Genomic DNA, 26794 nt, shown 5'->3' on the forward strand with positions numbered 1-26794 from the left:
TTAGGAACATCGTCACTCCACAGAGGTTTTTTTTGGGTGTTCTCTGTAAATAGTCCCAACACCCATGTTAGTAATTGTTAAACTGCTATCTCATATTGGAGTCCTTTTACTAAGGCGCGCTAGCCGTTGCTAAATGCTAACTCATCCATAGAGTATAATGGATACGTTAGCGTTTAGTGTGCCCTGAAACGGCTAGCGTGCCTTAATAATAGGAGTCCATTATGTATGTAAATGTGTAACCCATTCTGGGCTCTTAGGGGAGGACGGGAATAAAAAAATAAAATAAAATAAAAAATAACTTATAAATAAAATAAAAACAACTGCTCCCCAACTGCAAAGATCTCAGAAGCTTCCCAGGACAGTTGGTGCATTTGAGGAGTAACCCCTCCTGCTGTTTTGCATTACCACAGCCTTATAAAAAAACAAACAGAACTACAGTACCTTAGAGCCACAAGGGAATATTACTGTAAAAAAACCAAACAAACCCCAAATAGTAAAGGTATAGGGTCATGGACATGATATACCACCTTTCTGTGGGTATAATCTAGATTCACACAATACAAGCAAGAGTACAATTCAAATTCTACTGCCTATTTAAAACCATAAACAGAGATAGCCCAGCCTACCTAAACAACCGCCTAATCCAAACTACCTCAGCCAGACACAGGAGAACTCAAACCGTTCACTCATCCCCCCAGAGGCATCAAATGGAAAAAACATGTACAATGGCCTTCTAGCCACACAAGCAGCAAAACTAGATTACCAACTTCCCAATTTACTGATGACTCCAGACTACAAATCGTTTAGAAAAGAAATAAAAACCATCCTATTCAAGACATCCTTGAAGACAAACTAACACCGCAGGACTCATCCCAATTCTCTGAAGCAACTCGCTCTACTCTTCAATTCCTCTGGAAATGGCCAGATAACTTCTTTTGTAATCCACCTTGAACCGCAAGATATTGGCGGAATAGAAATCACTAATGTAATGTAATAATCAAAGTGGTTTAATTTATTATATGCAGGTACTTTCTGTCCCTAGTGGGCTCACAATCTGGACTGCTTTTATACTTTCTTATCACTCTTGAATTTCTTCTGCTATTGGCTACTTCAACAAAATAGACCTCACCTTTAATTAGCTTGACTAACTGAATTCAAGACAAAGAACGATATCTCAAGGATATTTGTCAGAAAATTGAACATGTAAATAAAAACCAGATTAGCATATCAGGAGATTAAGAGATTGTGGCAATTCCAACTTTGACTGGGGATGTTTAAAGACGCCAATGGAATGACATTAAATGATCCAGAAAGCATTAAAAAAAGATGGAAATATACAGAAAGTTTATACAAACAAAGCAATAAGGGAAATCACTAATGGGGAAATTGAACTGGAAACTGAAACCGAAGAAGAATCAGATATTTTAAAAGAAGTCATAGCAGCAATTAAAGCTTTATTAAAAAAAAAAATCACCTGGTATCGACAGTATTCAAAATTAATTAATAAAAGGCTCAGAAGGTGCTATCATGGCCATCACTCGACTGTGTCAACAGATTTGGAAGGAAAAAACATAGCCAACTGATTGAAGATAATTATTCATACCTATACTGCAGAAAGGGCAACGCCAAGGACAGAACAATTGCACTAATTCTACAAGCCAGCAAAATATTGCTGAAAATACAATGAAGGCTCCAATCATATATTGAGCAAGAACTATCTGAAGTTCAGGTTGGTTTCAGAAAAGATAGAGGAACAAGAGACATTATTGCCAAAGTTAGATGGATATTCGAGAAGAGCAAACTCCTATACCTTTGCTTCACTGACTACAGAAAAGCTTTTGACTGTGTGGATCACGATAAACTATGGAAAACTCTAGTGGAAATGGGAATACCCAAACACATAACTCAGCTGATAAACAGCCTAAATGAAAATCAAGACGCTGCAGTGAGCACTGAATATGGCAATACTGATTGGTTTCCAATAAAATATGGCGCCAAGCAAGGATGTATCTTGTCAACCTGTACGGTGAAACTATCTTCAGAAAAGCAAATTTGGAAGAGAGTGTTGGTTTCAAAGTTGGTGGCCGAAATATAAACAACCTGCACTATAAGAACATAAGAATAGCCTTACTGGGTCAGACCAATGGTCCATCAAGCCCAGTAGCCCATTCTCACAGTGGCCAATCCAAGTCACTAGTACCTGGTCAAAACCCAAAGACTAGCAACATTCCATGCTACTAATCCAGGGCAAGCAGTGGCTTCCCCCATGTCTTTCTCAATAAGAAATTATCCAAACCTTTCTTAAAGGTTGCAGATGATACAATGCTCATCACCAGCAACAAAGAAGACATGCTGTATCTACTGAGAAAAGGTCAAAGCTGAAAGTCATAACATTGGATTAGAACTGAACATAAACAAGACGAAGATCATGAACATAGAAAATGAAGATTTTGTGTAGGTCTCGACAAAATATTCAAAGGCAAGGAGGTAAAACTATAAACAAAGATCAGACTTGTCCAAGCACTCATTTTCTCGTGGTCAGTTACGGATGCGAAAGCTGGACACTACAGAAACAAGACAGCTTTAGTGCTGGAGAAAGATTTTAGGCATGCCATGGATCACCAGAAGAGCTAATAAATCAATTCTGGAAGAGATCAAACTGGCTATGTCACTAAAAGCCCAAATGATGAAGTTACAACTGTCTTATTTTGGTCACTCCATCAGAAGAGAGATCACTGGAGAAGGACATAATGTTTGGGAAGATTGAAGGAAACAGGCAAATAGGGTGACCTGCAATCAGATGGCTGGACAAGTTGAAAACAACCATGGGGATGACGCTGGAGGAACTTTCCTGAGTAGTACAAAACTGATTTCTTTTAAGATCCGTAATTCATTAAGTCGCTAGGATTTGAACACAAGTTGATGGCAACTAAGAATATCACCACCACCCAGAACCTTTCTTCTGCCACTGCATAGGAAGGACATAAACCAAACAAAAAAGGCAAGCAAGATGTCAATTCCAAACCACATAATCTTTAATAAGTCACTTAAAGCAAAGAGTGTATAAAAGTCCCAACCAAGATCCTAGTTTTGGCACATTGAAGTGCCTTCCTCAGGGGACACTACAAAATAAACAAACATTAAACATAAAAACACGTTTAAAATATTGCATAAATGAATAAAAAGCAGAGATCAGAAAAACCCCCAAAACAAAACCAACCAGGACATTACAGTAATGATTAGTATGTATACATAACATAAAACATCTGCATAAAAAGGTTTACCAACTTCAAAATTGAAATGCTACAAAATAAACATTGAGCAAGAATACATGTTTAAAATATAGCTGCATAGTAAGGCACATGGGGGTGTCCTGCTGTATCTGCATACATACAAATATAGTTTATTCGGAAGTATGGGGTGGGGTGTAATTCTACAATAAAGCACCTAAAGTGGGGATTCTCAACCAATGTTCCCTCTAAGGATTGATGAGGTGTGTGCAAAAAAAAATATGCATGAGCGACAAGTTACATATTCCACAAATTTATGAGCAGGCACGGAGGACGCATTTGTAAACAAATGTAGTTTATCCTTGTACTCCTTATGTATTTTTAATCATCTATGGATATGTTTGTATGTTTATTGTTCAAATGGTTTTATTTATTTCCCAAAATTTATTTTTGTTATACACATTGAAAATATTTGATATTGCGTTTAAATCAAAATCTCAATAAACTTGAAATGAGTGCCCATGAGATTGTGGGAGGGTTAAATACTCAAAACTTAGAAGAATAACAATTTACTTAAAGTTTTTGCTTCTCCAGCTTTCTGGTATCTTTACATAATGCAGTGGTGTACCTAGCATATGTAACACCCGGGGCCCATCATTTTTTGGCACCCCCCCCCCCCCCATCTGTACGAAAAACATGATTTTTAGTAACAAGCCACACGTCACACGTCACCTAGGAAAAGGCAGCATCTTACATATTGCAGTGAACAGTACATCAATACACCCATTGTAAAACTAAACAAGCCAGACCAACACAGATCAATCCTACACCGTCAATCCTAACAGAAAACTATGTCTTTCGAACACACAGAACACACCTTCGCCTAGTATGGAATATGTAATCACAAACTAACCCCTCCCATAGACAAAGGTTAAATTGAACCAGCAAGAAGCTGGACTCTGCATACAATGCTTCACAGAAACAGTGACACATGTCTCCTAAAGCAATAAATAAATAGAAATTTTTTTCTACCTTTGTCTTCTGTGGTTTCTGCTTTCCTCATCTTCTTGTAACTCTCTTCCTTCCATCCACTGTCTGCCGTCTCTTTTCCCCTATATGGCATCTTCTCTCCTTCTATGCCCCTTCCAGAAACTGTATGCCTCCCCCTTCCATCTCTCCTTTCACCCCCATTGGTCTGGCATCTCTCTCCTCTCCTTCCCTCTCCCACACCTCTCCTCTGCAATCCCTTTCCCTTTTTTCCCTCATTTCCCTTTTCAATTTATTTTCTGCATCTGTCTAGATTATGTTCTTACTACTCTCTCATCAATGTTCTTTTTTACTGTCTACCTAAAGCTTGCCACCTCTTTCCCTCACCCCTCCAGTGTTTCCCTAACTCAATCCTTTTCTCCCCATCATGTGTCCTCCTTTTATTTATCCCCTCCTTCCATCATATACCCTCTTTCTCCAACCCTTCCATCTAGTACCTTCTCCTCTCTCTGTCCACTTATCATCCAGCATCTGCTCCCCTCTTTCTCTCCTCCCATTTCCTTCTGGCATTTGCTCCCTTATCTCTCCCATCTGCACTTCCATCCAGCATAGGTTCCCCACTACCATCCAATGTCTGCCCTTTCTCCCTCCATCCACCCCTCTTCAATCAGCATCTTCCCCCTTTCTTTCCCTCCAATATCCTTCCCCCTTATGTCTCTCTCCTTTCTCTGTACATCAATTCCATCAGCACCACCCTTCCATACCACCCTGCCCCCTTTCTTTCCCTCCACCACTCTTCCATTCCAGCAGTCCTGCTCCTTTCTCTCCCTTCATGCAGCAAGGTCCCGCGATGATTGTAGCTGCCTGCTGCCAATCCACCCCACTCTGACGTACTTGCTCTAGAGCGGACTCAGCAGCTGCATGCTGGAAGGGCCCACGATGACTCGTCTGCTGGCTCTGCTCTGGAAGAAGTAAGTTACGTTGGAGGGGGTGGGCCCGGCAGACACAGGGAGTTGCGGCAAAGTCCCGCAATGATTGTGTCTGCCGGGTCCACCCCCTCCGACGTAACTTACTTCTTCCAGAGCAGAGCCAGCAGACGAGTCATCGCGGGACTTCCCCACACCTGCTCCCCCAAAATTGCCATGCTTCGGTTCCTCTTTTTTCTTCCTCCCTCCCCCCGCGGGACCCTGCAGCACCATCAACTCTTACTCCCTCTAACGCCGGCCCTGCAGCTCCGGACTTCCCCGCACCTTCCCCCCCCCCCCCGATCGCTATTATTTTAAATGTTATAGCGGCGGCGCTGTATCCATCAGTGGAGACGTCTAACCTCGGCCTGCCCCGGAACTCTTACTGCAGCAGCTGCCCGTCTAGGCAGGAACAGGAAGTCACTGTTGCAGTAAGAGTTCCGGGGCAGGCCGAGGTTAGATGTCTCCACCGCCAGGGTCGGAAACCAAACCCCCACCCCGACATCCGATTCCTCCCCCAGCCTCCCCTTACCTTTGCGACGCTTGTGTGCGCTGTGACGAGAAACTTGTGCGCTGCGATGTAATATTTTGTGCGCCAGCGCACGCCAGCGCAGCTTAGCGGGAACACAAGGTTTTCAGGACATTCACAATGAATAAGATATATTTACATAGTATATGCATGCAAATTTATAGCAGAGAGTTTCTGAACTCAGTTTTCAGGATACTACTAGCTAGACAGGATTTCAGGATATCCACCATGAATATGCATGGAGATAGGATTTCAGGATTCTCATACATATTCATGGTGGGTATACTGAAATCCTGTCTGGCTAGAAGTGTTCTGAAGACTGGGTTGAGAAGCCCTGCTATAAAGAAAAGTAGCAAACAAGCAAAATATATGCTTGTAATCATGACTGGTATCAAGCAGGAGCAACAGGTGTGATCGCACAGGGCCCCCACACTTAGTCAGCTTTACAACTGGCGGCTGACCAAAAGTTAAAAAGGTCCTTTTCCCTTTCTATCTCCCTCCATCCTTAGTAATTGTACTCCTCAGCAATGATCCCATATACTTCTTCCACTGCTGTACTGGCCAATGGCCCTTACATCTCCTCCCTCTCCCATTGGTTTTGCACTTCAGAAGGGGGCCAACAATCTGGTCTACACAGTTGCCAAGGACCCCACTTGCTAAGGTCAGCCTTGCTCGTAATTTGGGGAGCCAATTTGAATCGTGGTATGCCTCTGTGATGTGGTCATATTTCTTCAGTGAGCAGACCAATCTTAGGGCTGTGTTTTGTATTGTTTTATCATGGTTGCTGTGCATGGGAGATATATGTTGCAGTAGTCTATTAGACCCAGGATTAGGGATTGTACCAAGAGTTGGAATTGTTTTCTGTCAAATAATTTTCTGATTTGCCTCAGGTTTCTCATGACTGCGAATTATTTTTTTTTATTGTATTGTTGATTTATGGCTGCATTATACAGCCTCTGTCTATCAGCACTCCCAGGAGTTTTAAAGTGGGTTGGATGTGGTATGTTGTAGAGTTTATGACAAGGCTTGTTACGGTTGGGGTTTTGTTATTTTTGAGTAGAATGAAGTTTGTTTTGTCTGGATTTAGTTTTAGTTTGTGGTCTTTCATCCAAGTTGATATTGTTTCAAGTGTTCTGTGTATTTTGTCTGTCATGGATGGTGCAGGTTGATCGAACGGAAGGAGAAAGGTGATGTCGTTTGCATAGCTGAAGGAGGTTAGACCTTGTTTGTCTAGGTAGGAGCTGAGAGAGCCAATGTATAGGTTGAAGAGCGTGGGAGAAAGAGGTGATCTTTGGGGTACTCCACAGGGGTTAGCCCATGGCTCAGATTTTTCTTTGTTTGTTTTAACTCTGTATGTTCTGGATTGTAGGAATCCTTTAAACCATGATAGTACCTTACCACTGATTTCTATTGAGTCCAGTATCTGTAGAAGGATGTTATGGTCCACCAGGTCAAAGGCTGCGGAGAGATCTAGCTGGATAACTAGCATTTTTCTGCCTGTGCTGAGGTGTTGTCTGGCGGTGTCCATGAGTGAGCCAAGTAAAGTCTCAGTGTTGTGGTTGGTTCTGAAACCTGATTGTTTTGGGTGGAGTAGGTTGTGATTCTCTAGGTATGAGTTTAGGACTTTGGCTACGAGTCCTTCCATTAGCTTGACATAAAATGGTATTGAGGCTATTGGTCTGTAGTTGGATAGTTGGTCTGTTTCTCCTTATGGTAGCCACACAGCCATGTTAAATGCTCATGCCTAAAATATGGGATATATGTGCATAACTTGCAAAATTCTATAAATTACATATGTAAGTGCAAGTTCCAAGTTTATTTAAAAATTTGTTAAACCACTTATACAAAGTTTCAAAGCGATATACAATTAAAAAATTGGATTTACACATATACAATATTCAGTGGACAAATAAAGTCAGACATACAAACAGATATAATAGGTGAAGGGCAAGAACTACATTATAAAAAGAAAAGTTACAAATAAGGTAAAAACGTAAGGGAGGGAATTAAAAATCAGGTTAAAGGATGCGAGCTGTTCACAGGGCTTCCTTAAGAGGACGAGTTCTACCTAGATTCCACCTATATGCATACTTACCTATGAAATACACGGTGTCAGGTCAAAAGCGCGCCAGGACAAAGACGTGCCCAGACAATTGAGCGCAGCGCGGAGGCGCGCGCCGCTCAAAATTACTGTTTTTAGGGCTCCGACGGGGGGGCGTGGGGTGGAACCCCCCACTTTACTTAATAGACATCGCGCTGCATTGTGGGGGCGTTTGGAGGGTTGTAACCCCCCACATTTTACTGAACACTTCACTTTTTCCCTGTTTTTAGGGAAAAAGTTAAGTTTACAGTAAAATGTGGAGGGTTACAACCCCCCAAACCCCCCATAACGCCGGTGCGATGTCTATTAAGTAAAGTGGGGGGGTTCCCCAACAAAACCCCCCGTCAGAGCCCCTAAAAACAGTAATTTTGAGCGGTGCGCACCTCCGCGCTGCGCTCAATTGTCCGGGCGTGCCTTTGTCTTTCGTGCCGTTGTCTATGAACCAAATACACTTTCATATATTAGTCGCCTAAAAAAATTAGCACTGACTGGTGTGGCACTAAGCATGATTCTATAAAAGTTAGGCGCACTGTATGATATCGCACTTAGAACCACCTAAGTGGCCTTATGTGGCAATAGGCATCCTAACTTTTAGGTGCACCTTATTTATGCCACGGTTTTCTTGGCCTAAATGACTGTCTAAGTTAGGAGCACAATGCCGTCTAAGACCAAAACAAACACCAACTTTATAGTATTACCCCTATGATGTCTAATTCCAGGATTACTTTGTGGTGTTGGAATAGCCATTATGAATAAGTTAGATTATTAAAACCTCAGAGGGAAGACCAAGAGTCTAGGTGCCAAGTTTGTTGGAAGGAGGGAGAGCTACGTCGAAGCTTTGCCTAGGGCAGGGGTAGGCAATTCTGGTTCGAGAGCCACAGGCAGGTCAGGTTTTCAAGATATCCACAATGAATATGTATATGAGATGGATTTGCATGCACTGCCTCCTTGAGATGCAAATCTATCTCATGCATATTTATAGTGGATAGCCTGAAAACCTGACCTGCCAACCACAATGAATATGTATATGAGATGGATTTGCATGCACTGCCTCCTTGAGATGCAAATCTATCTCATGCATATTTATGGTGGATATCCTGAAAACCTGACCTGGTTGTGGATCTCAAGGACCAGAATTGCCTACCCCTGGCCTAGGGCATCTGATTTCCTTGCACCAGCCCTACTCAGTATGTTTGGATTTTGGTTCATGTCCATGGTCATCAGGTTAGGTTTTTTGCTCCTCACTTAACACATCTGGACTTTGACCAGTGAAATCATTTGGGCACATTTTCTGTGGCTTATTTGAACATTTAAGCATGGCTCGTTCTCTAGTGTAATTGCAGTTGAAGTCAATGATAGCAGGTTTTTACAAGTATTATATTAATAAAATGAGTCACTTGCCAAGAGTCCTTGCCAGCAGAAGAAATGGTTAAGAAACAAGCTGTAGTTCATATCTTTTCTATCAGAATCTTCTAGGCTAATTTAATAGTGAATAAAAAGATGAAGAAACAATTTAGAAATTTTAAAATTTTGTAACAAAAATTGCAAGTGGGAATTTAAAATGAGGGTTTTGAACAATAATATCCCTAGCCCTAAAAATCTTAATTTGACACTCGCTTTTTCCCTCGTTCATAAAATTTGCTCCTAATGGATCTGGGTATTTGATGAAAGTTGGTGAACTGGATACAGGTGTGTTTCCTATTTACCATTTTTGAATTTTGCCATTAGCACATGGTCATTAAAAAAAATAAAAAATAAGAAGACAAAAACCACACACCACAACAAGAAAACCTTACCTTGTGAGCCCCTATTGCCCCCTATTCATTGTGGTAGCTGTTAAAGGCCCCTGTGCTAATTAGGGTGTAGCAATGCCTAACACACTGATTAGTGCATCATGTGCACACTTCACTCCCCAATATGTCCCTTTTCAGGAAAATAAAAAAAAAATAAAAAATATATATATATTTTTATTTATTTATTTTTTTTAATTTTCCTGAAAAGGGACATATTGGGGAGTGAAGTGTGCAAAATTAGCAAAATTATGAGTATAAAGTATGTATTCAGCCCTGGTAAATTTTTGCTCAAATATTAGTGTTTCTAACTTGGCTTCTTTAGAAAATTTACTAATGTTGAAATGTATAAATGCAAAAGCATTGCACTGGCAATGAAAATTTTTTTAAAAAGTGGAGTAAGGTGGTCAAACTTCCTCACCTTACCCAAAATTCACAAGGTGGCATTTTGCATTGTCTGCAAACGCTTTAAATTGAGAGACACAGAAAAAGCATGTACTAATGGGTGAAATGCAGCCTCATTGAATAATGTTTAACAGATCTTAATATGTTCAGGTGGCAACAGAGTGGTGAAAAAATTAGGAGCTTAGCACTGATTTTCAGCACTTGGCTCAAATCTATGCAAATGAATGGCAGATCTAAATTATAGGAAAGCCACATAAAAGGGGAATAACATTGAACTGCCAACTTCAAAATTACTAAGCACAGAACATACAAAGAAGTGGCTAATGACAATTTACATGAAGTGTTAAAACAGGGGTGCCCAAAAGGTCGATCGCAAAGGCAATGCGAGTCTATCGCGGAGCCCGGGATGGGCTCCGCGATACTCACATTGCCTTTGCGTTCTGTTCTCCCTGCTTCCCTAATGCCAGGCCAGACGCGTACAAGTGCCAGGCCCACAGCCTTCCCCCTGATGTCAATTCTAACATCGGAGAGGAAGTTCCTGGCCAGCCAACTTTCTTTCCAACGTCAGAATTTACATCAGGGGGAAGGCTTGTGGGCCAGGTGCTTGTACGTGCCTGGCCTGGTGTCGGGGAAGCAGGGAGAAATCGGCGGCAGTGGCTTGGGGGGGCTGGGAGAAAGAAAGGGGGGCAAGGAGAGAGAAAGAAAGAAAAAGTTGGACTCATGGAGGGACAGAGATGTTGGTTGGGGAATGGAATGAGGTCTGGAGGAGAGGAAGCATGCAGGAGGCAGAAAGAAAGAAATAAATATTAGATTTACAATCAGAAGGAAGTGCAACCAGAGACTCATGAAATCAGATAGCAAAGGTAGGAAAAATGATTCTATTTTAAATTTAGTGATCAAAATGTGTCTATATTTTGCATTATGGCCCCCTTTTACTAAACCGTGATAGCGGTTTTTAGCACAGGGAGCAGCGCAGCTCCCTGTGCTAAAAACCGCTATTACCATTTAATAAAAGGGGAGGGGGGTATATTTGTCTATTTTTGTATAGTTGTTACTGAGGTAACATTGCATATTTTAAAGCCATCTGCCTTGACCTCTGAAAACTCCCCCTAATACAAATGATAATCAACATTTTCTCTGCATACAGTGTGCTTTGTGTTTTTTAAAATTTTTATTGTTGGTAGATCATTTTGACTTGGTCATTTTAAAAGTAGCTCACAAGCAAAAAAGTGTGGGCACACCTGCGTTAAAACATTCACCAGCTAGTGTAAACAAACAATGCTCAGAGTTATGTTTGAAATTCTTCAGACCAGACACCGGAAAAACCAGACAGTTGAACAGGCTGTAAATTCACTCTTTAAATCATCCCACATGTATTTTTTGATCAGTAAATTGCACGTAAAATATAAAAAAAGATCACTTATCTGAAGAATGTAGTGCTAGTAAATTGCTTACATAAAGTTCTGGGCTCAACACGTTTCGCCGTAAAATCATAATTATAAGCATAAAATCTAAATTATAAGCATAATCTCTGTAATCTTAAAATGATTTTTCAGCTGAGAACAGGCTCCTAAATTTTGCTGAAAATAGGGCACACTTATCAGCATAAATTTAAGAAATCAGCTTTATCAGGCTATTTTAGTTGAGATCCTTGATTTTTAAATAGTGCTTTTTGGACAAGTACAGATGCTGGAGGAAGATGACTTTCCCTAGTTTAGTTAAGAACAGGAAGTCTCTGGGTTAATCTAATCTAATCTAATCTAATCTAAATCTTGGGTTTATATACCGCATCATCTCCGCAGATGGAGCTCGACACTGTTTACATGGTTAGGGAAGGAACGGAACTCCAGTGGAATTATATAAGTATGAGAGAAGAGAGGTTGGTGTGAGAGTGCCAGGAGCGGGACGGGGTTACGTTCTGGAGAAGAGCCAGGTCTTCAGATGCTTACGGAAGGGTTAAGAATGAGTTATATTTGTCAGATTTGTATGGTAATGGTCAGAACTTGTAGATTTTAAGATTCTTGCTGCTTACCTCTGCTCCCAGCTGACAAGAGGGCCAACTACAGTGTTCCCTCTAAGGTACCACAAGCACAACCACATACTGTTCTTAATGTGGCCACATATCATTCCTGAATGTGCTGCCACTGGAAATATTGCTCAATTAAATCAAATGAAACAGTCACCACGTTCTTTAAGTATGAGTCGTACTCATGTCGGGTGTCTCTGTAACTCAGGGATTGCCTATACAGGAAGGGCAGAGGAGAGGGCGGGCTCTGGGGATGGTGCCTGGGTTGGGGGCGCTCTGGTCCTAGAACACTGCAGGAGTCCTGGGCCAGAATCTATTGATTCCTAACCTGGAAATCCATTCTCTGGGGTGGGGGTGTTTGCAACTGTGGCATCTTAAATCTCTGTTGACTGATGATTTTAAGTCAGGAAGTTAAAAAAAAACAACAACCCAAAACAAACTAGACATTTACTTCTCCTTTGGAAATCAATTTCAGTGCTATCAAGAAGTAAAACACCACACTGAACTTTAGCACAGCTTGCTACATCAGAAATAATTCTGTATGCAGTTTTAACATGCATTTCCATGCCAATTGCACTAACATTAGTGCAGTACGTGGCCATCGAGATGCAGAAATATATTGCTTAATCTCAATGCTCCAAATGTCTAAGAGCGTTTTTGGGTTTCTTATTCATAAGTTCAGATATTAATTTATACCACTTATTGTATAATATTGTATTATTATTAAACTTATTGTAATATTTTAAGTGATGTCTATAGTGTAAATGTTTTATTTATTTTTCTTCACTTATTGAAATTATTTTAAAATGAATAAAGATTATTAAATAGAGGCTCTCTCAATGGAAGCCTACAAAAAAACCCAAACAAAACAAATATATATAGTAGATATAGTTCCTAGTTAGTGTTTATTGTAACTCTTGCTAAATAGGAAAAAAAAAATCAAAAAAATCATAGCATTAGCTTGGAGCAGCATAATAATTTAAAAAAAACGTTTTAAGTCCATTTTGGGCCTAAGTCGCTAGTCGCTCAAAGTCAAAAACATCCAAAGTCTACTTCTACGTCCAGTCATTTGATCGTCCAAATCACTAAGTGGTCTATCTTTATACCCTATTCTCGTCCAAAAAATTGTCCCAAGTCAAAAACACCTAGAATAAGACCTTTTGGACTTGGAAGGGACCAGCAAAGTGATGGACTAGACATCCAGACATGGCAACACAGTAGTGGGGCACCTTACAAGGCACTGCTGTGACCTCCACAAAAAAAAGGTGCCACAAACATCTTGCCACATATCCCTTATAGGTCATGGTGAGCCCCCCCTCCCCCAAACCTACTATACCCACTTATCTACCACTCCAATAGCCCTTATGGTTGCCGGTGGCACCTATACAGCAGTATGGTAGGGTTTTGGTGGGTGCACATGTTTCACCATGAATGCAGTAGTTAGAGTGGCTTATGGGCCTGGGCCCTTCTCTCTATGGTTTACTAGCCCACACCCCAGATTACATAAAACACCCGTGTGCAGCTGTACTAGGCTTTCCTATACCAGGTGCTGATGTTCTGGAAGCAGCAATGTACTTTATTTTGATTTTTATGGTGGTGTAAGGGGGGGGGGGGACAGTGATCACTGGGGGAGTATGTGGGGGTCTTTACTTTGCCCCTGCAGTGGTTATCTGATCATACCTTTTATACCTTCTAGGCACTTATATATAAGTCACAATGTATAAGTTCCGTCTATGAAGTCTCGAACTTTCGATTATCGCTGCATGATGACTAAGTCTAGGTTGGCCCGCATCCCGCCTACCTTCCGCCCTAGCCACTCCTTCAAAAAAGCCCCCTTTTCATTCCGGGTGTACAGCAGCACTGAAAAGGCCCAAGCTATTTTTAGATACATCTAATACCAGTTTCGATTATTGGCACTTGGGACAAACTATTTTTTAGGTTGTCCAAGTACCGATTTAGGCGGGTTTTTAGACATACAGTATTTCCATTTTGATTATGGGCATGAAAACCACCACTGTGTAGAAATGACAAGCAAATCTATCTTTTTTTTTGTTGTTGTTGTCTCTGGCTCTTTTCATCTTTTGAGTTCTGCAAAATCACTTTACTCTTGCTCAGCACTCCCGACTTATTTCTACATATCTAAGTGACTAACATGGCAACTGCATCACTCTACGCCTACTATAGGCATAATCTCCACCCTTGTGGCCAAAGGATTCAAAAGATTGAGGAGATTTAAATGTAGATATTGAGTATTCTGACACAAGGTGGGGCTTGTAAAAGAGCTAAGACCAGAACTGGTGACGTGCAAAAGGGGCAGGGTGGGGGGAAGAAAAAAACATTTTTTGTAGTTTTATTGTATGGTATTAGAAACCTGCGTAATTCTTCGCTATTTCCTCTGAAGTATAGTTCAAACAGCAGTCATGCACTCGGAGGTGGAGAAATCTAAAGGAACAGTGAGTATGGTGAAGACAGTAGGGAAAAGCTGAAGTGCAACTAGCAGAGAGACTTCAGGGTGATCATGTCTGATGAGGGCTAACGCAGCACTATCTGAGGGTTAGTATGCACGTTGTGCGTTGAATGTTCCAATGGTTGTGGGGGGGAAAGGAGCCGGGCTATTCGGAATGGCTATCTGGGAAAGGTCGAAGAAAGCCCAAGATAAACAGAAAAGATTCCCAATTGTGAAAATGTGAAATGAAAGCCAAAGACCGATTATGTCTATGGCACTGCAGAAGGAATGGAGCTGGAAAGATTAGCTGGGCCTTAAAGTCTATATCATTCTGTTTCTATATTTATAATGGCATATACAGCCAGGAATTGTTCTTGCAGCAGGGATCACAAATATTTATGAAGCATATTTGTAACACTTCTCCTCTCCAGTTCACACATGCGAGATAAGGATGGCTTAACTCCCTAGACCTTCAGAATATTAGCCCAGTAGCAAAAAAAAAAAAAAAAAAAAATGACAGACAAGGCAACAGGGTAACAAACATCACCAGGTCACACATAACAGCTCTGTTCAGTTATCCTCTAAACATAGCTCTTGCTAACTTTATGCCCCCCTGGCATTGCTTTTCTTTAAAATACTCATTGGTCTTGTCTTACATAGCTTGGTAAGAGTAATCACAGCAAGGCTTTCAAGTCAGCACCTGTTCTAGAGACAGGTGGCTGATGAGACACAGGGCATCGAGTGTCATCTTCCTCTCCCCAACCCAAAGCTACAGTTCTCTACTTGCATGTTACCATGCTCAGTTCTAGATGTATCCACACCATAGTCTCGTGAAAGGAGTGGAAAGACAATTAAAAGTATTTTAGTTTACCATTTATTTGGATGTTGAGTACTCTGATTCTCGTGTAAATAGTGGGAAAATCTACGTATGATGTTGGGGTTTTAGCCCTAATAAATGAAAGGTCATATTTACAGTTATATTTTTGCCTGCTGCAAGCATAAACACAAAATTTTATTTCTATCCCGCAATACCTTGCAGTTCAATGCGGGTAACAAACATTAAAAGAAACTTTGTAGAGGGTGAACAACCTGTTCTTATCTACTATGCGGGTAACAAACATTAAAAGAAACTGTTCATATACAGTGAATTACAAGTATAACTCACAATAAATCAATAATCAAATGAGTACTTAAATGCTATACATCTAAAAATGTCTTAAACAAGTAGATTTTAAGCAGTTTTCTAAACTGGGAATAAGAAGTAGAATTTAATTTTAAAAAAGCATGAATTTCCGATTCCCAGTTTGTTGCCTGGTAAGAAAGTAAGCAGTAAGAGAAATATCCAATTATCAGAAAGGGCTACCCAAGACATGAAGCAGTAATCGGTAGTGCTGCCCGATTCAAACTGATTCACCAATTCACGTCGGTGAATTGATTCGTTTCCCCCCCAAAATCACTCACCAATTCAGTGAACAGCCCCAGTGCTGATCACTGGGGGGGGGGGGGGTGTCATTTGGGAAATGCTGCACAGGGGGATGGGAGGAACAGTAAGCTGCCGCATAGGAGGGAGAATCTATTCAAACTGATTCAATAGGCTGAATCTAATCAAAAATTTTTCCCTGAATTGGGCAGCACTAGAAATCAGCCTCCACTCTAACCTCTCTATAGAGTTAATCATCTTTACACCAAAGGCCTTCATAATAAATGAATGGCCACTGCATCTCAAAAAAGATAAAGCAGAATCAGAAAAGGTAACGAAAAGGCAATGGACGTAATATATAGAAGAAAACAAAGGAAAGTAAAGATACTTTTTTATTTTATTTTATTGAATTCAACACATTTTGGGCCCCTTTTACAAAACCACAGTAGCGATTTCCGTGTGTCAAATGCTGCGCCGGGAATTGCTAGCATGGTTTTCTAAAAGGGGACCTTCGAAGGTAACTGTTCAAATTTTAAAGCTAATCAAAAAGTGTATTATATTCATCCCTTTTACAAAGACCGATAGCACAGGCCACTGCAGAAACTGCCTTGAAGCCCACAGGGATTTAAAGGGCTTTGGAGCTTTTGCTGCGTAGTAGCTGCCAGCACAGCTTTTTAAAAGGGGGGAAGTTAGTCCAATATAAACGGTATTTTATTTCCTTTGTTTTGTTTTCTTTTATATAGTACCTTTAAAAATGGACTAACACGGCTACCATACCATCTCACTCAATGTTTAATTAAATTCTGAATTTAAAAGATTTGGACAAGTTTCTAAAAGAAAATCCATAAACCATTAAGTGAATGTGAGAAAATCCACTGCTTATTCCTGAAATAAGCAGCACAAAATCCGTTTCTCTTTTGGGATCTTGCCAGGTACTTGTGACCTGGATTGGCCACTATCGAAAGACAGGATACTGGGCTTGATGGACCTTATAGTCTTATGGTATGGTTCTTTGCTCAACATAAAGACAATATAATTTAACCACTAATTTTTTGTTAACCACAAGGAAACCACATACTCACCATAAGCATTTTAATAGGTCTAATCTTGCCCTCAACATGCAACTATAAGTGCAATTTATTTCCCGTTACCAAACCGTTTGAACTTCAGCCTCTTAATCTAAACACATGAGGGAAATACAAACCAGACCCCAGTAACATATTTGTAGCTATAGCTAATGGAAAGTATTTCCTTGTCATTAGTATACAAAGGCAATGATTTTCCCAAGGCACTGTGACAGTTTTTACTTAGTTCCCTTAACGAGCTTGTTCTGGATTTCCGGAAGTATTTGAAGCACTTGCACAAATAAGGAAGCATCAGCAATTCTGGATACTCTGAGAGACATGAGCAGTTCAAGGGGATTTGGGGAGTGGGCAGAGGATGTAGTACTGTTTATAAAGAGGGAAAGAAGAAGTTGGAAAGTAAATACAAAACCATCCATTTGACTTCAGTGTTGCGCAGAGGTTCTCAACCCAGTCTTTGGGATTCACCCAGTAAGTCAATCAGGTTTTCAAGATATACATAATGTATAAGCATGAGAGTCATTACATACAGTAAGAACATAAAAGCCATCTAGCCCAGTATCATGTTTCCACAGTGGCCAGTTCAGGTCACAGGTACCACGCAGAAACCCAAATAGTAGCAGCGTTCCATGCTATCAATCACAGGGCAAGCATTGGCTTCCCCAATGTCTGTCTGAATAGCAGACTCTGGAATTTTCCAACAGGAACTTGTCCAAACCTTTTTTTAAACCCAGCTTTGCTAACCGCTATTACCATATCCTCTGACAATGAGTTCCAGAGCTGAACTATGTATATGAAAAAATATTTCCTCCTATTTGTTTTAAAGGTATTTCCATGTAACTTCGAGTGTTCCCTAATCTTTGAAACAAATTTTTACTCTTTCAAAAATTACACTTTGACCTGTTCTACACCACTCAGGATTTGGTAGACCTCAATCATATATCCCGTCAATCATCTCTTTTCCAAGCTGAAGAGCCCTAACCACTTTAGCTTTTGCTCATACAAGAGTTCTGTTCTTTATCATTTTGGTCACTTCTTTGAACCTTTTCTAATTCAGATAGATCTTGTTCGTAGATATGGTGACCAGAATTAAATGCAATACTCAAGATGAGGTTGCACCATGGAGTGATACAGACACATTATAATATTCATAGTCTTATATACCAGTGGCTCCCAACCATATCCTAGAGGACCACCAGCCAGTCAGGTTTTCAAGATAGCCCTAAATAAATATGCATGGAGCAGATTTGCATGCCTATCACCTCCATTATATGCAAATCTCTCTCATGCATATTCATTAGGGTTATCCCAAAAACCCGGCTGGCTGGTGGTCCTCCAGGACAGGGTTGGGAACCACTGTTATATACCATCCCATTTCTAATAATTCCTAGAATACTGTTTTATTGGCCACCACTGCACATTGGGCAGAAGATTTCAGCATATTTGCTACGATGACACATGTTGTAGATCTTTTTCTTGGGTGCTGCCCCCTAAGGTGGATCCTAGCATCTGGTAACTGATTTGGATAGTAGTGCATGCAAATTTCTCTCTTACATATATATTCATGGGGAGTATCCTGAAAATTTGACTGGTTAGGTGAATCCTGAGATTTGGGTTTAGAACTTCTGATATAGGGTAAAACTGTGAAAACAGTGCAGATCCCTGAAGCAACAAGATTATAGATCTGAGAAAAGGATACAATCATTTCCACAACCACATCTTTCCAAATGCCACTGTGTCTATGAGGTGGCAAAAGTGGAATTAAGTAGCCTAATTGTTACAGTAGTATGCTAAGAACTCCAAAAGCCCAGATTCAGATTCTACTTCTCCCACCGATGCTTCTTTTAATCATGGCCAAGGCACTTTGTCCTCTTGTGTCTCAGTTGCCAGCTTAGATATAAGCTCCATTGGACAGGCATCTACTTACTGTACCCGAATTGCGAATTACTTGAGCATGGCTTTAGAAAAGCAAGAAATTAAATTACATCCACTACTACTTTGGGTATGAATCTATTTGGACTTCATTACGATTTTTCACACTGTTCCACACTAAGTCTGCCAAACAAGCCAGAAAGAACACCGGGACAGAAATTTGCTAAGAACTAGTTAAGCAACAGAACTCAGAGTGTGTTAGTGAATGGAGTCCATTCCGGTGAAGGTTAAATGAGAGCTGGGTACATTCTTTTCCATATCCATATTAGCAACATTACAAAAGGACTAGAAGGAAAAATATGTAACAAGGTACACACAGCGGAAAGTAGAAAAGAATGAAGGTGTTGATGGTGGGCTTGAAGAATAGCAAACAGCTTGGAAGCCAAACTTTCCTGCAAAAAAGTGCACAAAACTCCACTGGCCACTTACTTAGGATGACCTGAAGATTGATTGATAGTCACTGTAAATGCAGCAGAGAAAAACCAATATGCTTAGCCCCATCTACAAGAATGATGAGATAATATCAAATTGCCCTTGTTTAAGCCAGAGATGAGACTGCAGCTAAGTACTGTGCTTGGTTCTGGAAACCATAGAATGGTAAAGATAAAAGAATGGAATAAGTTCAGAGAAGCACAAACAAAAGTACAGGATCTTTAAAGTAAATTCCATTCAGAGGCTTAAGAAATGGAAAGAAGGGTGTAGAAGAAAAAAATTTCCAATACATAGCATATGTGAACTGCATCGATTGTATCCATGACCCTTTGAGCCTTTTACACCTAAAATTTTCTTCCTAATCGAGTGGGGCCTCTTAAATTTTAGCAGTTTAGGAGCCACAAAACTAACTGTGGTCATATTCCCTTCTAGCAGAAAGCTGCCAAGGTTAGAAGGCATCAGCCAATTTGCTCAGAGAAGTGGTATAGCTGCACCAGCCTTTCAGGAATTGGAGGAAAAGATACCTCACACCAAACTACCACACACTCAGATACAATTAGGGCTTTAGGTTTTCAGATATAACCAAAAAGCCCTAAAAATAGGCTTATTGAAGCTCTGATGATACCCTCAAGATGCTGCCCTCATGAGATAAGAAGAGATGGGAGGGCAAGAACCAGATATAATTGGAGCAATTTCATCATGAGTTCATGAAATCACACTGGTATGAACACTGTTGGAGAAGGGGGACCAGTGAGAAGCCTCGCACCCTGTCAACTCTAGAAGCAGCATCACTGAAGTGCTGAAGAACAAAAGTAAGGATCTGGACAAGGGACATGAGGAACAGGGGTGGAATGAAGAACCTAAAAACTCTCCTGTGCATACACCATCTCAAGCTCTCTTCCTGCCTGGATGTATTTGCTATTTTTTTTTTTTTTTTTACTTTGTGCTGGACGTCTGGATTGTTTTTCTTTATAAAATGGAATAAACTAAAATATGCACCGTAGGATATTTTTTTTCACAATTCCAGATCAGCGCTTATTTTCAGGACCCTCAAAAACAGCTAATTAGTTGGAAAATGCCTAAATGTAGGGCAGTGGTTCCCAAACCTGTCCTGGGGGACCCCCAGCCAGTCAGGTTTTCAAGATATCCCTAATGAATATGCATGAGAGAGATTTGCATATAATGGAAGTGACAGGTATGCAAATCTCTCTCATGCAGGTTTGGGAACCACTGATGTAGGGTTTAACACCTACAATAAGCACCAACTATATTTTATACTGGTTTCAGATTCACCTAACAGGGTTGATTCAGTCCCAAGTCTACTCTGTTACATTCAGGGACCAACCTTTCTAATTTACCAGTTACCTTTCTTACAAAAGAGAAAGCAAGATGACTACCAGAATGGAGTCCACTGTGTGAGGTGAATCTGAGTATCGGTGCACATTCACTAGTGTGGGTTTCAAGCCCATTTGATTATTTCTCAGCTAAAAACAAAGACGTGATGACCTGCAGGTGGGTCATGCTTCTGAAGCTGACAGATGGGTCCTAGCTTTAGCCCCAGTGGCTGTGGCCATCACTTTTCTTCACTCAACAGTGCAATCAAGCTTGTATGACTGGCAGCTGAAGCATATCCTTAATTAAATTAATGTACGTTGGGACTACCAACTGATTCAAATGAACTTCTTGCCAACATATCCACTGTGTCTTATGTTTCATGCAAAGAGACACTTAGATTAGTTTATTATCAGATTTAAAGATGTTTTAATACAACTCTAGGACTTTCTTCAGGTGCCTACTTGTTTTTAACCCCCAATTACCTCATGCTTTCAGTTATGCACACAGTTACATTATGACCTGAAGTCATATAACTCAACTGCACTAATGAATCTTGTTTGTTTCTACAAGCCTGTAATGTGAACATTAATCATTCAGTAATATGCATGAAGTCATTTGGAACAGCCTCACACAACCCGAAATCTTCACTCTGCTTAAGTCTGTACTACAATTACTTTCATATAGTTATTATAGTAACACAGTACATGTCGGCAGAAGTTGATTCTGGAACTTTGCACAGGTTCCACTTCATTATGATTAAACATTGGTATATTTTATTTCTCCCTGCTAATTTTGGGGCACAGACCCTACCTCCCATTTCCATTAAAGCCAACTGCAGCCTGATCTATTTTATGCCATTTACAGACCCAGGCCATAGAAGACTTCCTGGCACGGGTCTTACTTCCCAACCTCTGAAGCTGCTGTCAAAGCTCACTTCAGCTACCAGATCATTTAAATGTAGCTTTAAGAACATAGGAATAGTCTTACTGGATCAGACCAATGGTCCATCTAGCCCAGTATCCCTTCTTCAGAGGCCAATCCAAGTCAAAAGTAACTGTCAAAAAACCAAATAGTAGCAGCATTCCATGCCACTGATCCAGGGCAAGCAGCGGCTTCTCCCATGTCTGTCTCAACAACAGTGTATGGACTTTTCCTCCAGGAACTTGTCTAAACCTTTTTTCAAACCAGCTACATTTAACTGTATTCCATCCTTTTTCTATGTAGTGTTCCTCTGTTTTGATCCCACACATGTTTGAATTCCATCAGTGTTTTTGTCTTCACAACCTCCTATGGGAGGTCATTTCAGCCATCCACCATACTTTCCATGGAAACATATCTCCTGACATTGCTCCTAAGTCTTCCATCCTGCAACCGCAATTCATGACCTCTAGTTCAACCACTTCCCCATCTCTGACAAAGATTATTTAAAAGTATTAATAAGCAAACTATTTAAACATCAGATAAATAATTCTCCATGCACAACTGTCTCAGGGTGGTGTACTACAGGCTGTGATCGGGTTTGTAATGGTACATTATAAGGGGCTTCTTAGGGTCATTCTTCAGAAGGTGTGCTAGGAGGTCCTTTAGGGTTACCATATGGCTCCAGAAAAAGGAGCATGGATTGAGACAGCCAGGTTTTACTTCCAGTGAGAGCAATGGAAGTAAAACCCGGCTGTCTCAATCCATCCCCCTTTTTCTGTGGCCATGTACATATACAAAATCATTCATGTATAATTTATTTTATTTAGCCTAAGAATAAAAGTACTGTAAGCATGCACCAAACTCATGTTCCCAGTTCCAGGGTGGGGGGAGACTGGACAGTTCTGGATGTCAACTCACCACAATCAACGTGCCATTTGTAGTCCTGGATTCTAGTCATTAAAATCATTGCTGCAGGTCCCATAATAGGTTTGGTAGAAATCCAGGGTTGTCTTAAAATCTCCCTCCAGGAACTATTATTTATTAGTATTTATATACCACTTATAACCTAAGTGGTGTTCATTCAGGTAGGTAACTTGGAAGCTCTATATTCATCTTTTCTTGGGACTGGTACAGCATCCTAATCCCAGACAAGTTACCCAGTTCCAGGATACAGCCTGGATACAGACCAGTCCTTTGATTTTATTCACCAAAGCACTGTGGTATTTGTAGTCCTTAGTTCTATCAATTGATTTGCTCATACATTACCAACAAGCTAATACTGATGGAAATAAGTCAATTCTGCATTAGAAACATAAGAACATGATAGCAGATAAAGGCCACATGGACCGTCCAGTCTGCTCATCCGCAGCATCCACCGTCTCCTCCTCCTCCTAAGAGAACCCATATGCCTGTCCCAAGCTTTCCTGAATTCACAGTCTTTGTGTACATCACCTCTACTGGGAGATTACATATTTCATGCATCTATCACCCTATCTGTAAAAAAAAAAAAAAAAAAAGTATTTCCTTAGATTACTCCCGAGTTACCTTAAAAGAGAGTATTAGAGAAGTCTCATTTTTAGAGATCAGAGTTTCCAACAGGGTGCCTTTATTTACTACTTGCACAACTTTTTGTTAAAGTACAGTTACCTCATACCTCTTTTTCATTCTGACACTGAAGAAAACAGGACTGTTTTGGAGTTGTTGAAGGCTCTTGGATTACTTTAACTTCCGTCTACTTTCTACCTGTCAAGAGCCTAAAGTCCTTGAGAGCGTCATCAGCCCTGCTGATACTTATCAGAAACTGGGGCAGGCCTCACACCAATACACACAAAACAGAAGCAGAAAGCAATAGCTCAGACAGAGAGAGGGAGTGGCTATAATAAACTCGGGAAGCATTTCCCATAAAACGGAAGATTTATTACAAAAAAAGAGGGTGGGGCAGCCCAGTTGACCTATTGAGGAAAGTGTCTCTACTGGTTTTTTTTTACAGATAACCTCCGAGCAGTGACCGTCTACTGAATGTTAAACGTACAGTCCTGCGTACACCTTTCACCGATATAGAAAAAAAATACCCTAGATACTTAGTGCACTACCCTCCTCTTCTCCCACCCCTCCTCCCCCTCCTCTTTAAGTAGCCTTGAGCCTACCTAGGTATGAGCGACGCAGAAATAGAAGATTCGATTAGATTCCCTGCACCAAAGCCTGTTTGATTGAAGTTTTTTTTGCTGTTCACGTGAACAGTTCTTTCACTTGCAATTGCAGAAACCAAAACGTTCGAGTGACCTTTACCTGTTCCCGATTACATCCGGTACCTATGTGCGAAACTAACAGCAGCTGCTCCGATCGAGATGCTGCTACCTGCAAACCGAGTCTTTCATTTCGTTTTAAAGATCTTTTTCTCGAGAGAATTTTTTCCCCCCAAGAAAGACACATTGGTATATCATATTGTACATATGATATAAAACATGTCCACAGGTGCAATAAGAAACAACAAGCAGCTATGTATAAAGAATTTAACGCCCAAGGTACCTGTATCTGCTGTCATAAAGAAGGGAACGCGCCTACGGAGACGCTCAGATCCCAGGCTGGCACTTGAGGACAAGAAACAACTTTTTTTTTTTTTTTTTACGGCTTTCCCGTTGTCAAACTAGGGAGGAGAAAAGGTAAATCCTCACCCAACACCGGTTTGCCTCAGCCTGAATGGTAGCAAGCACAGAAGCGACTGAAAGAGCCGTCTGAACAAATAGCACACCTACCCGTGATATGATCAGAGGCTGATTGAAATCTATCCCTCCCGTGAGTCTGAAACCCCAGGGAGCAGGTCCCTGGAGAACCACATTTTGCGGCATGTTCTGCCGAGGCCCTTAAGTTCCAGGTGTTGGCGGGGGGACTTTTTCTTTGTGGCACTGTGTTCTAAAACCAGCCGGCGACAACGTCCCACGAGCAGTTTTCGCTGCTCTCCCCGATGAGTCCCGTGCAGTATCAGGAGCCTGCCCCCTTCCATGCCTTTATATCGCCTCTGTCTGGATCCCGGCTTGGGCCTGACGTCAGCAGCCAGCCCCGCAGCTACAGGAAGCCCGAGAGAGGAAGGGAGGACGCGGGGGAGCCGCAGGACAGAGGAGAAGAGAGGGCGTGAACGAGGAGGGGAGGGGGGAGAGATAAGGGATCAAAGGAAGGGACTGGAAGAGAGAGAGAGAGAGTGCACGGGATTGAAGGGGGAAAGGGAAATCTGTGCAGTGCAACATCGGAGGAACTGAAGTAGAAACGCATTTCCCGCTACACTGTGTTAAAAAAAAAAAAAAGTACAAACATATTAGACCCAACTGAGACGTAGATTTTCGGACGTGACAGAGAAAATGAGACTTCCTACAAAATACTGTAGTTGGGGAAGGGGTAAAACGCGGACCTAAACCGGCACGGCCTTAAAAATTCTTCCGTCATTCAGCTGACAACTGCGGTTTCAAATTTCATCATTGCAGGGACGGCTTTTCTACCACTATAGCTGCTATTGAGATGCCGGCAAGGAAATTTAATATTGCTCACCTCATCCTGGACTTGAACCCGTACTGTTAGTCTCATAAACAGCTGCACTAACCTCTACACTATGTTCTTAGCTCATAAAATTGTACGTTTTATAACTTATATTTTCTGTACAGGTTATCAGTCTCTCACTCCTGCCACCTGTCAGGATCCATTTGCTAATTTGTCTAAAAAAACCCAAAACCAGAAGCCCACTCTTTTCTTATTCTTTTACCTATTCTCAATAAAATTTCAGAAAAGTGTGCTTTCCCCGGTCTTGAACCCAGCCCATCGGGGTCCCAGTCAGCTGCCTTAACCCCTAGGCTAGAGCCTAGCTTGAGTAGTTGCAAAAAAATTTCAATCTTTTAGTCTCTGCATATCTTATGGCCCTTTAACTCCCACGGACCTCCATTACAGTTTGACTCTGACGGACCCTAATGCTATGAAGGGTCTAAAAGGGAGGATCCGTGATGTAAAACATAAGTTTTTCAATGCAGGGGAGAAAAGTGTACTTTACCCTGGTCTTGAACCCAGCCCATCGGGGTCCCAGTCAGCTGCCTTAACCCCTAGGCTAGAGCCTAGCTTGAGTAGTTGCAAAAAAATTTCAATCTTTTAGTCTCTGCATATCTTATGGCCCTTTAACTCCCACGGACCTCCATTACAGTTTGACTGACGGACCCTAATGCTATGAAGGGTCTAAAAGGGAGGATCCGTGATGTAAAACATAAGTTTTTCAATGCAGGGGAGAAAAGTGTACTTTACCCTGGTCTTGAACCCAGCCCATCGGGGTCCCAGTCAGCTGCCTTAACCCCTAGGCTAGAGCCTAGCTTGAGTAGTTGCAAAAAAATTTCAATCTTTTAGTCTCTGCATATCTTATGGCCCTTTAACTCCCACGGACCTCCATTACAGCTTGACTCTGACGGACCCTAATGCTGAGAAGGGTCTAAAAGGGAGGATCCGTGATGTAAAACATAAGTTTTTCAATGCTGGGGAGAAAAGTGTACTTTCCCCTGGTCTTGAACCCAGCCCATCGGGGTCCCAGTCAGCTGCCTTAACCCCTAGGCTAGAGCCTAGCTTGAGTAGTTGCAAAAAAATTTCAATCTTTTAGTCTCTGCATATCTTATGGCCCTTTAACTCCCACGGACCTCCATTACAGCTTGACTCTGACGGACCCTAATGCTGAGAAGGGTCTAAAAGGGAGGATCCGTGATATAAAACATAAGTTTTTCAATGCTGGGGAGAAAAGTGTACTTTCCCCTGGTCTTGAACCCAGCCCATCGGGGTCCCAGTCAGCTGCCTTAACCCCTAGGCTAGAGCCTAGCTTGAGTAGTTGCAAAAAAATTTCAATCTTTTAGTCTCTGCATATCTTATGGCCCTTTAACTCCCACGGACCTCCATTACAGTTTGACTCTGACGGACCCTAATGCTATGAAGGGTCTAAAAGGGAGGATCCGTGATGTTAAACATAAGTTTTTCAATGCTGGGGAGAAAAGTGTACTTTCCCCCGGTCTTGAACCCAGCCCATCGGGGTCCCAGTCAGCTGCTCTAACCCCTAGGCTAGAAGCCTAGCTTTAGCAGTTGCAAAAAAACTTATATCTTTTAGTCTCTGCATATCTTATGGCCCTTTAACTACCACATACAGCTTGACTCTGACGGACCCTAATGCTGGGAGGG

General features: G+C 41.3%; 1 protein-coding gene across 3 annotated transcripts in view; it reads right to left on the reverse strand.

The window, feature by feature from the left end:
- Positions 1–24661, reverse strand: part of PDLIM3 (PDZ and LIM domain 3) — a 110343-nt gene extending 85682 nt beyond the window's left edge. Inside the window, exon 1 of one of the 3 annotated variants that reach the window (XM_033943706.1) lies at positions 24358–24661. In XM_033943706.1, coding sequence (XP_033799597.1) covers positions 24358–24450 — 93 coding nt within the window. In that variant the 5' untranslated portion in view covers positions 24451–24661. The remainder of the gene's footprint in view (positions 1–24357) is intronic. The other 2 variants (XM_033943719.1, XM_033943714.1) reach the window with 2 other exon arrangements.
- Between the last annotated feature and the right edge of the window lie 2133 nt (positions 24662–26794).

This window comes from Geotrypetes seraphini, chromosome 1, assembly GCF_902459505.1.
Source record: "Geotrypetes seraphini chromosome 1, aGeoSer1.1, whole genome shotgun sequence".
In the NCBI taxonomy this organism is placed as follows: Eukaryota; Metazoa; Chordata; class Amphibia; order Gymnophiona; family Dermophiidae; genus Geotrypetes; species Geotrypetes seraphini.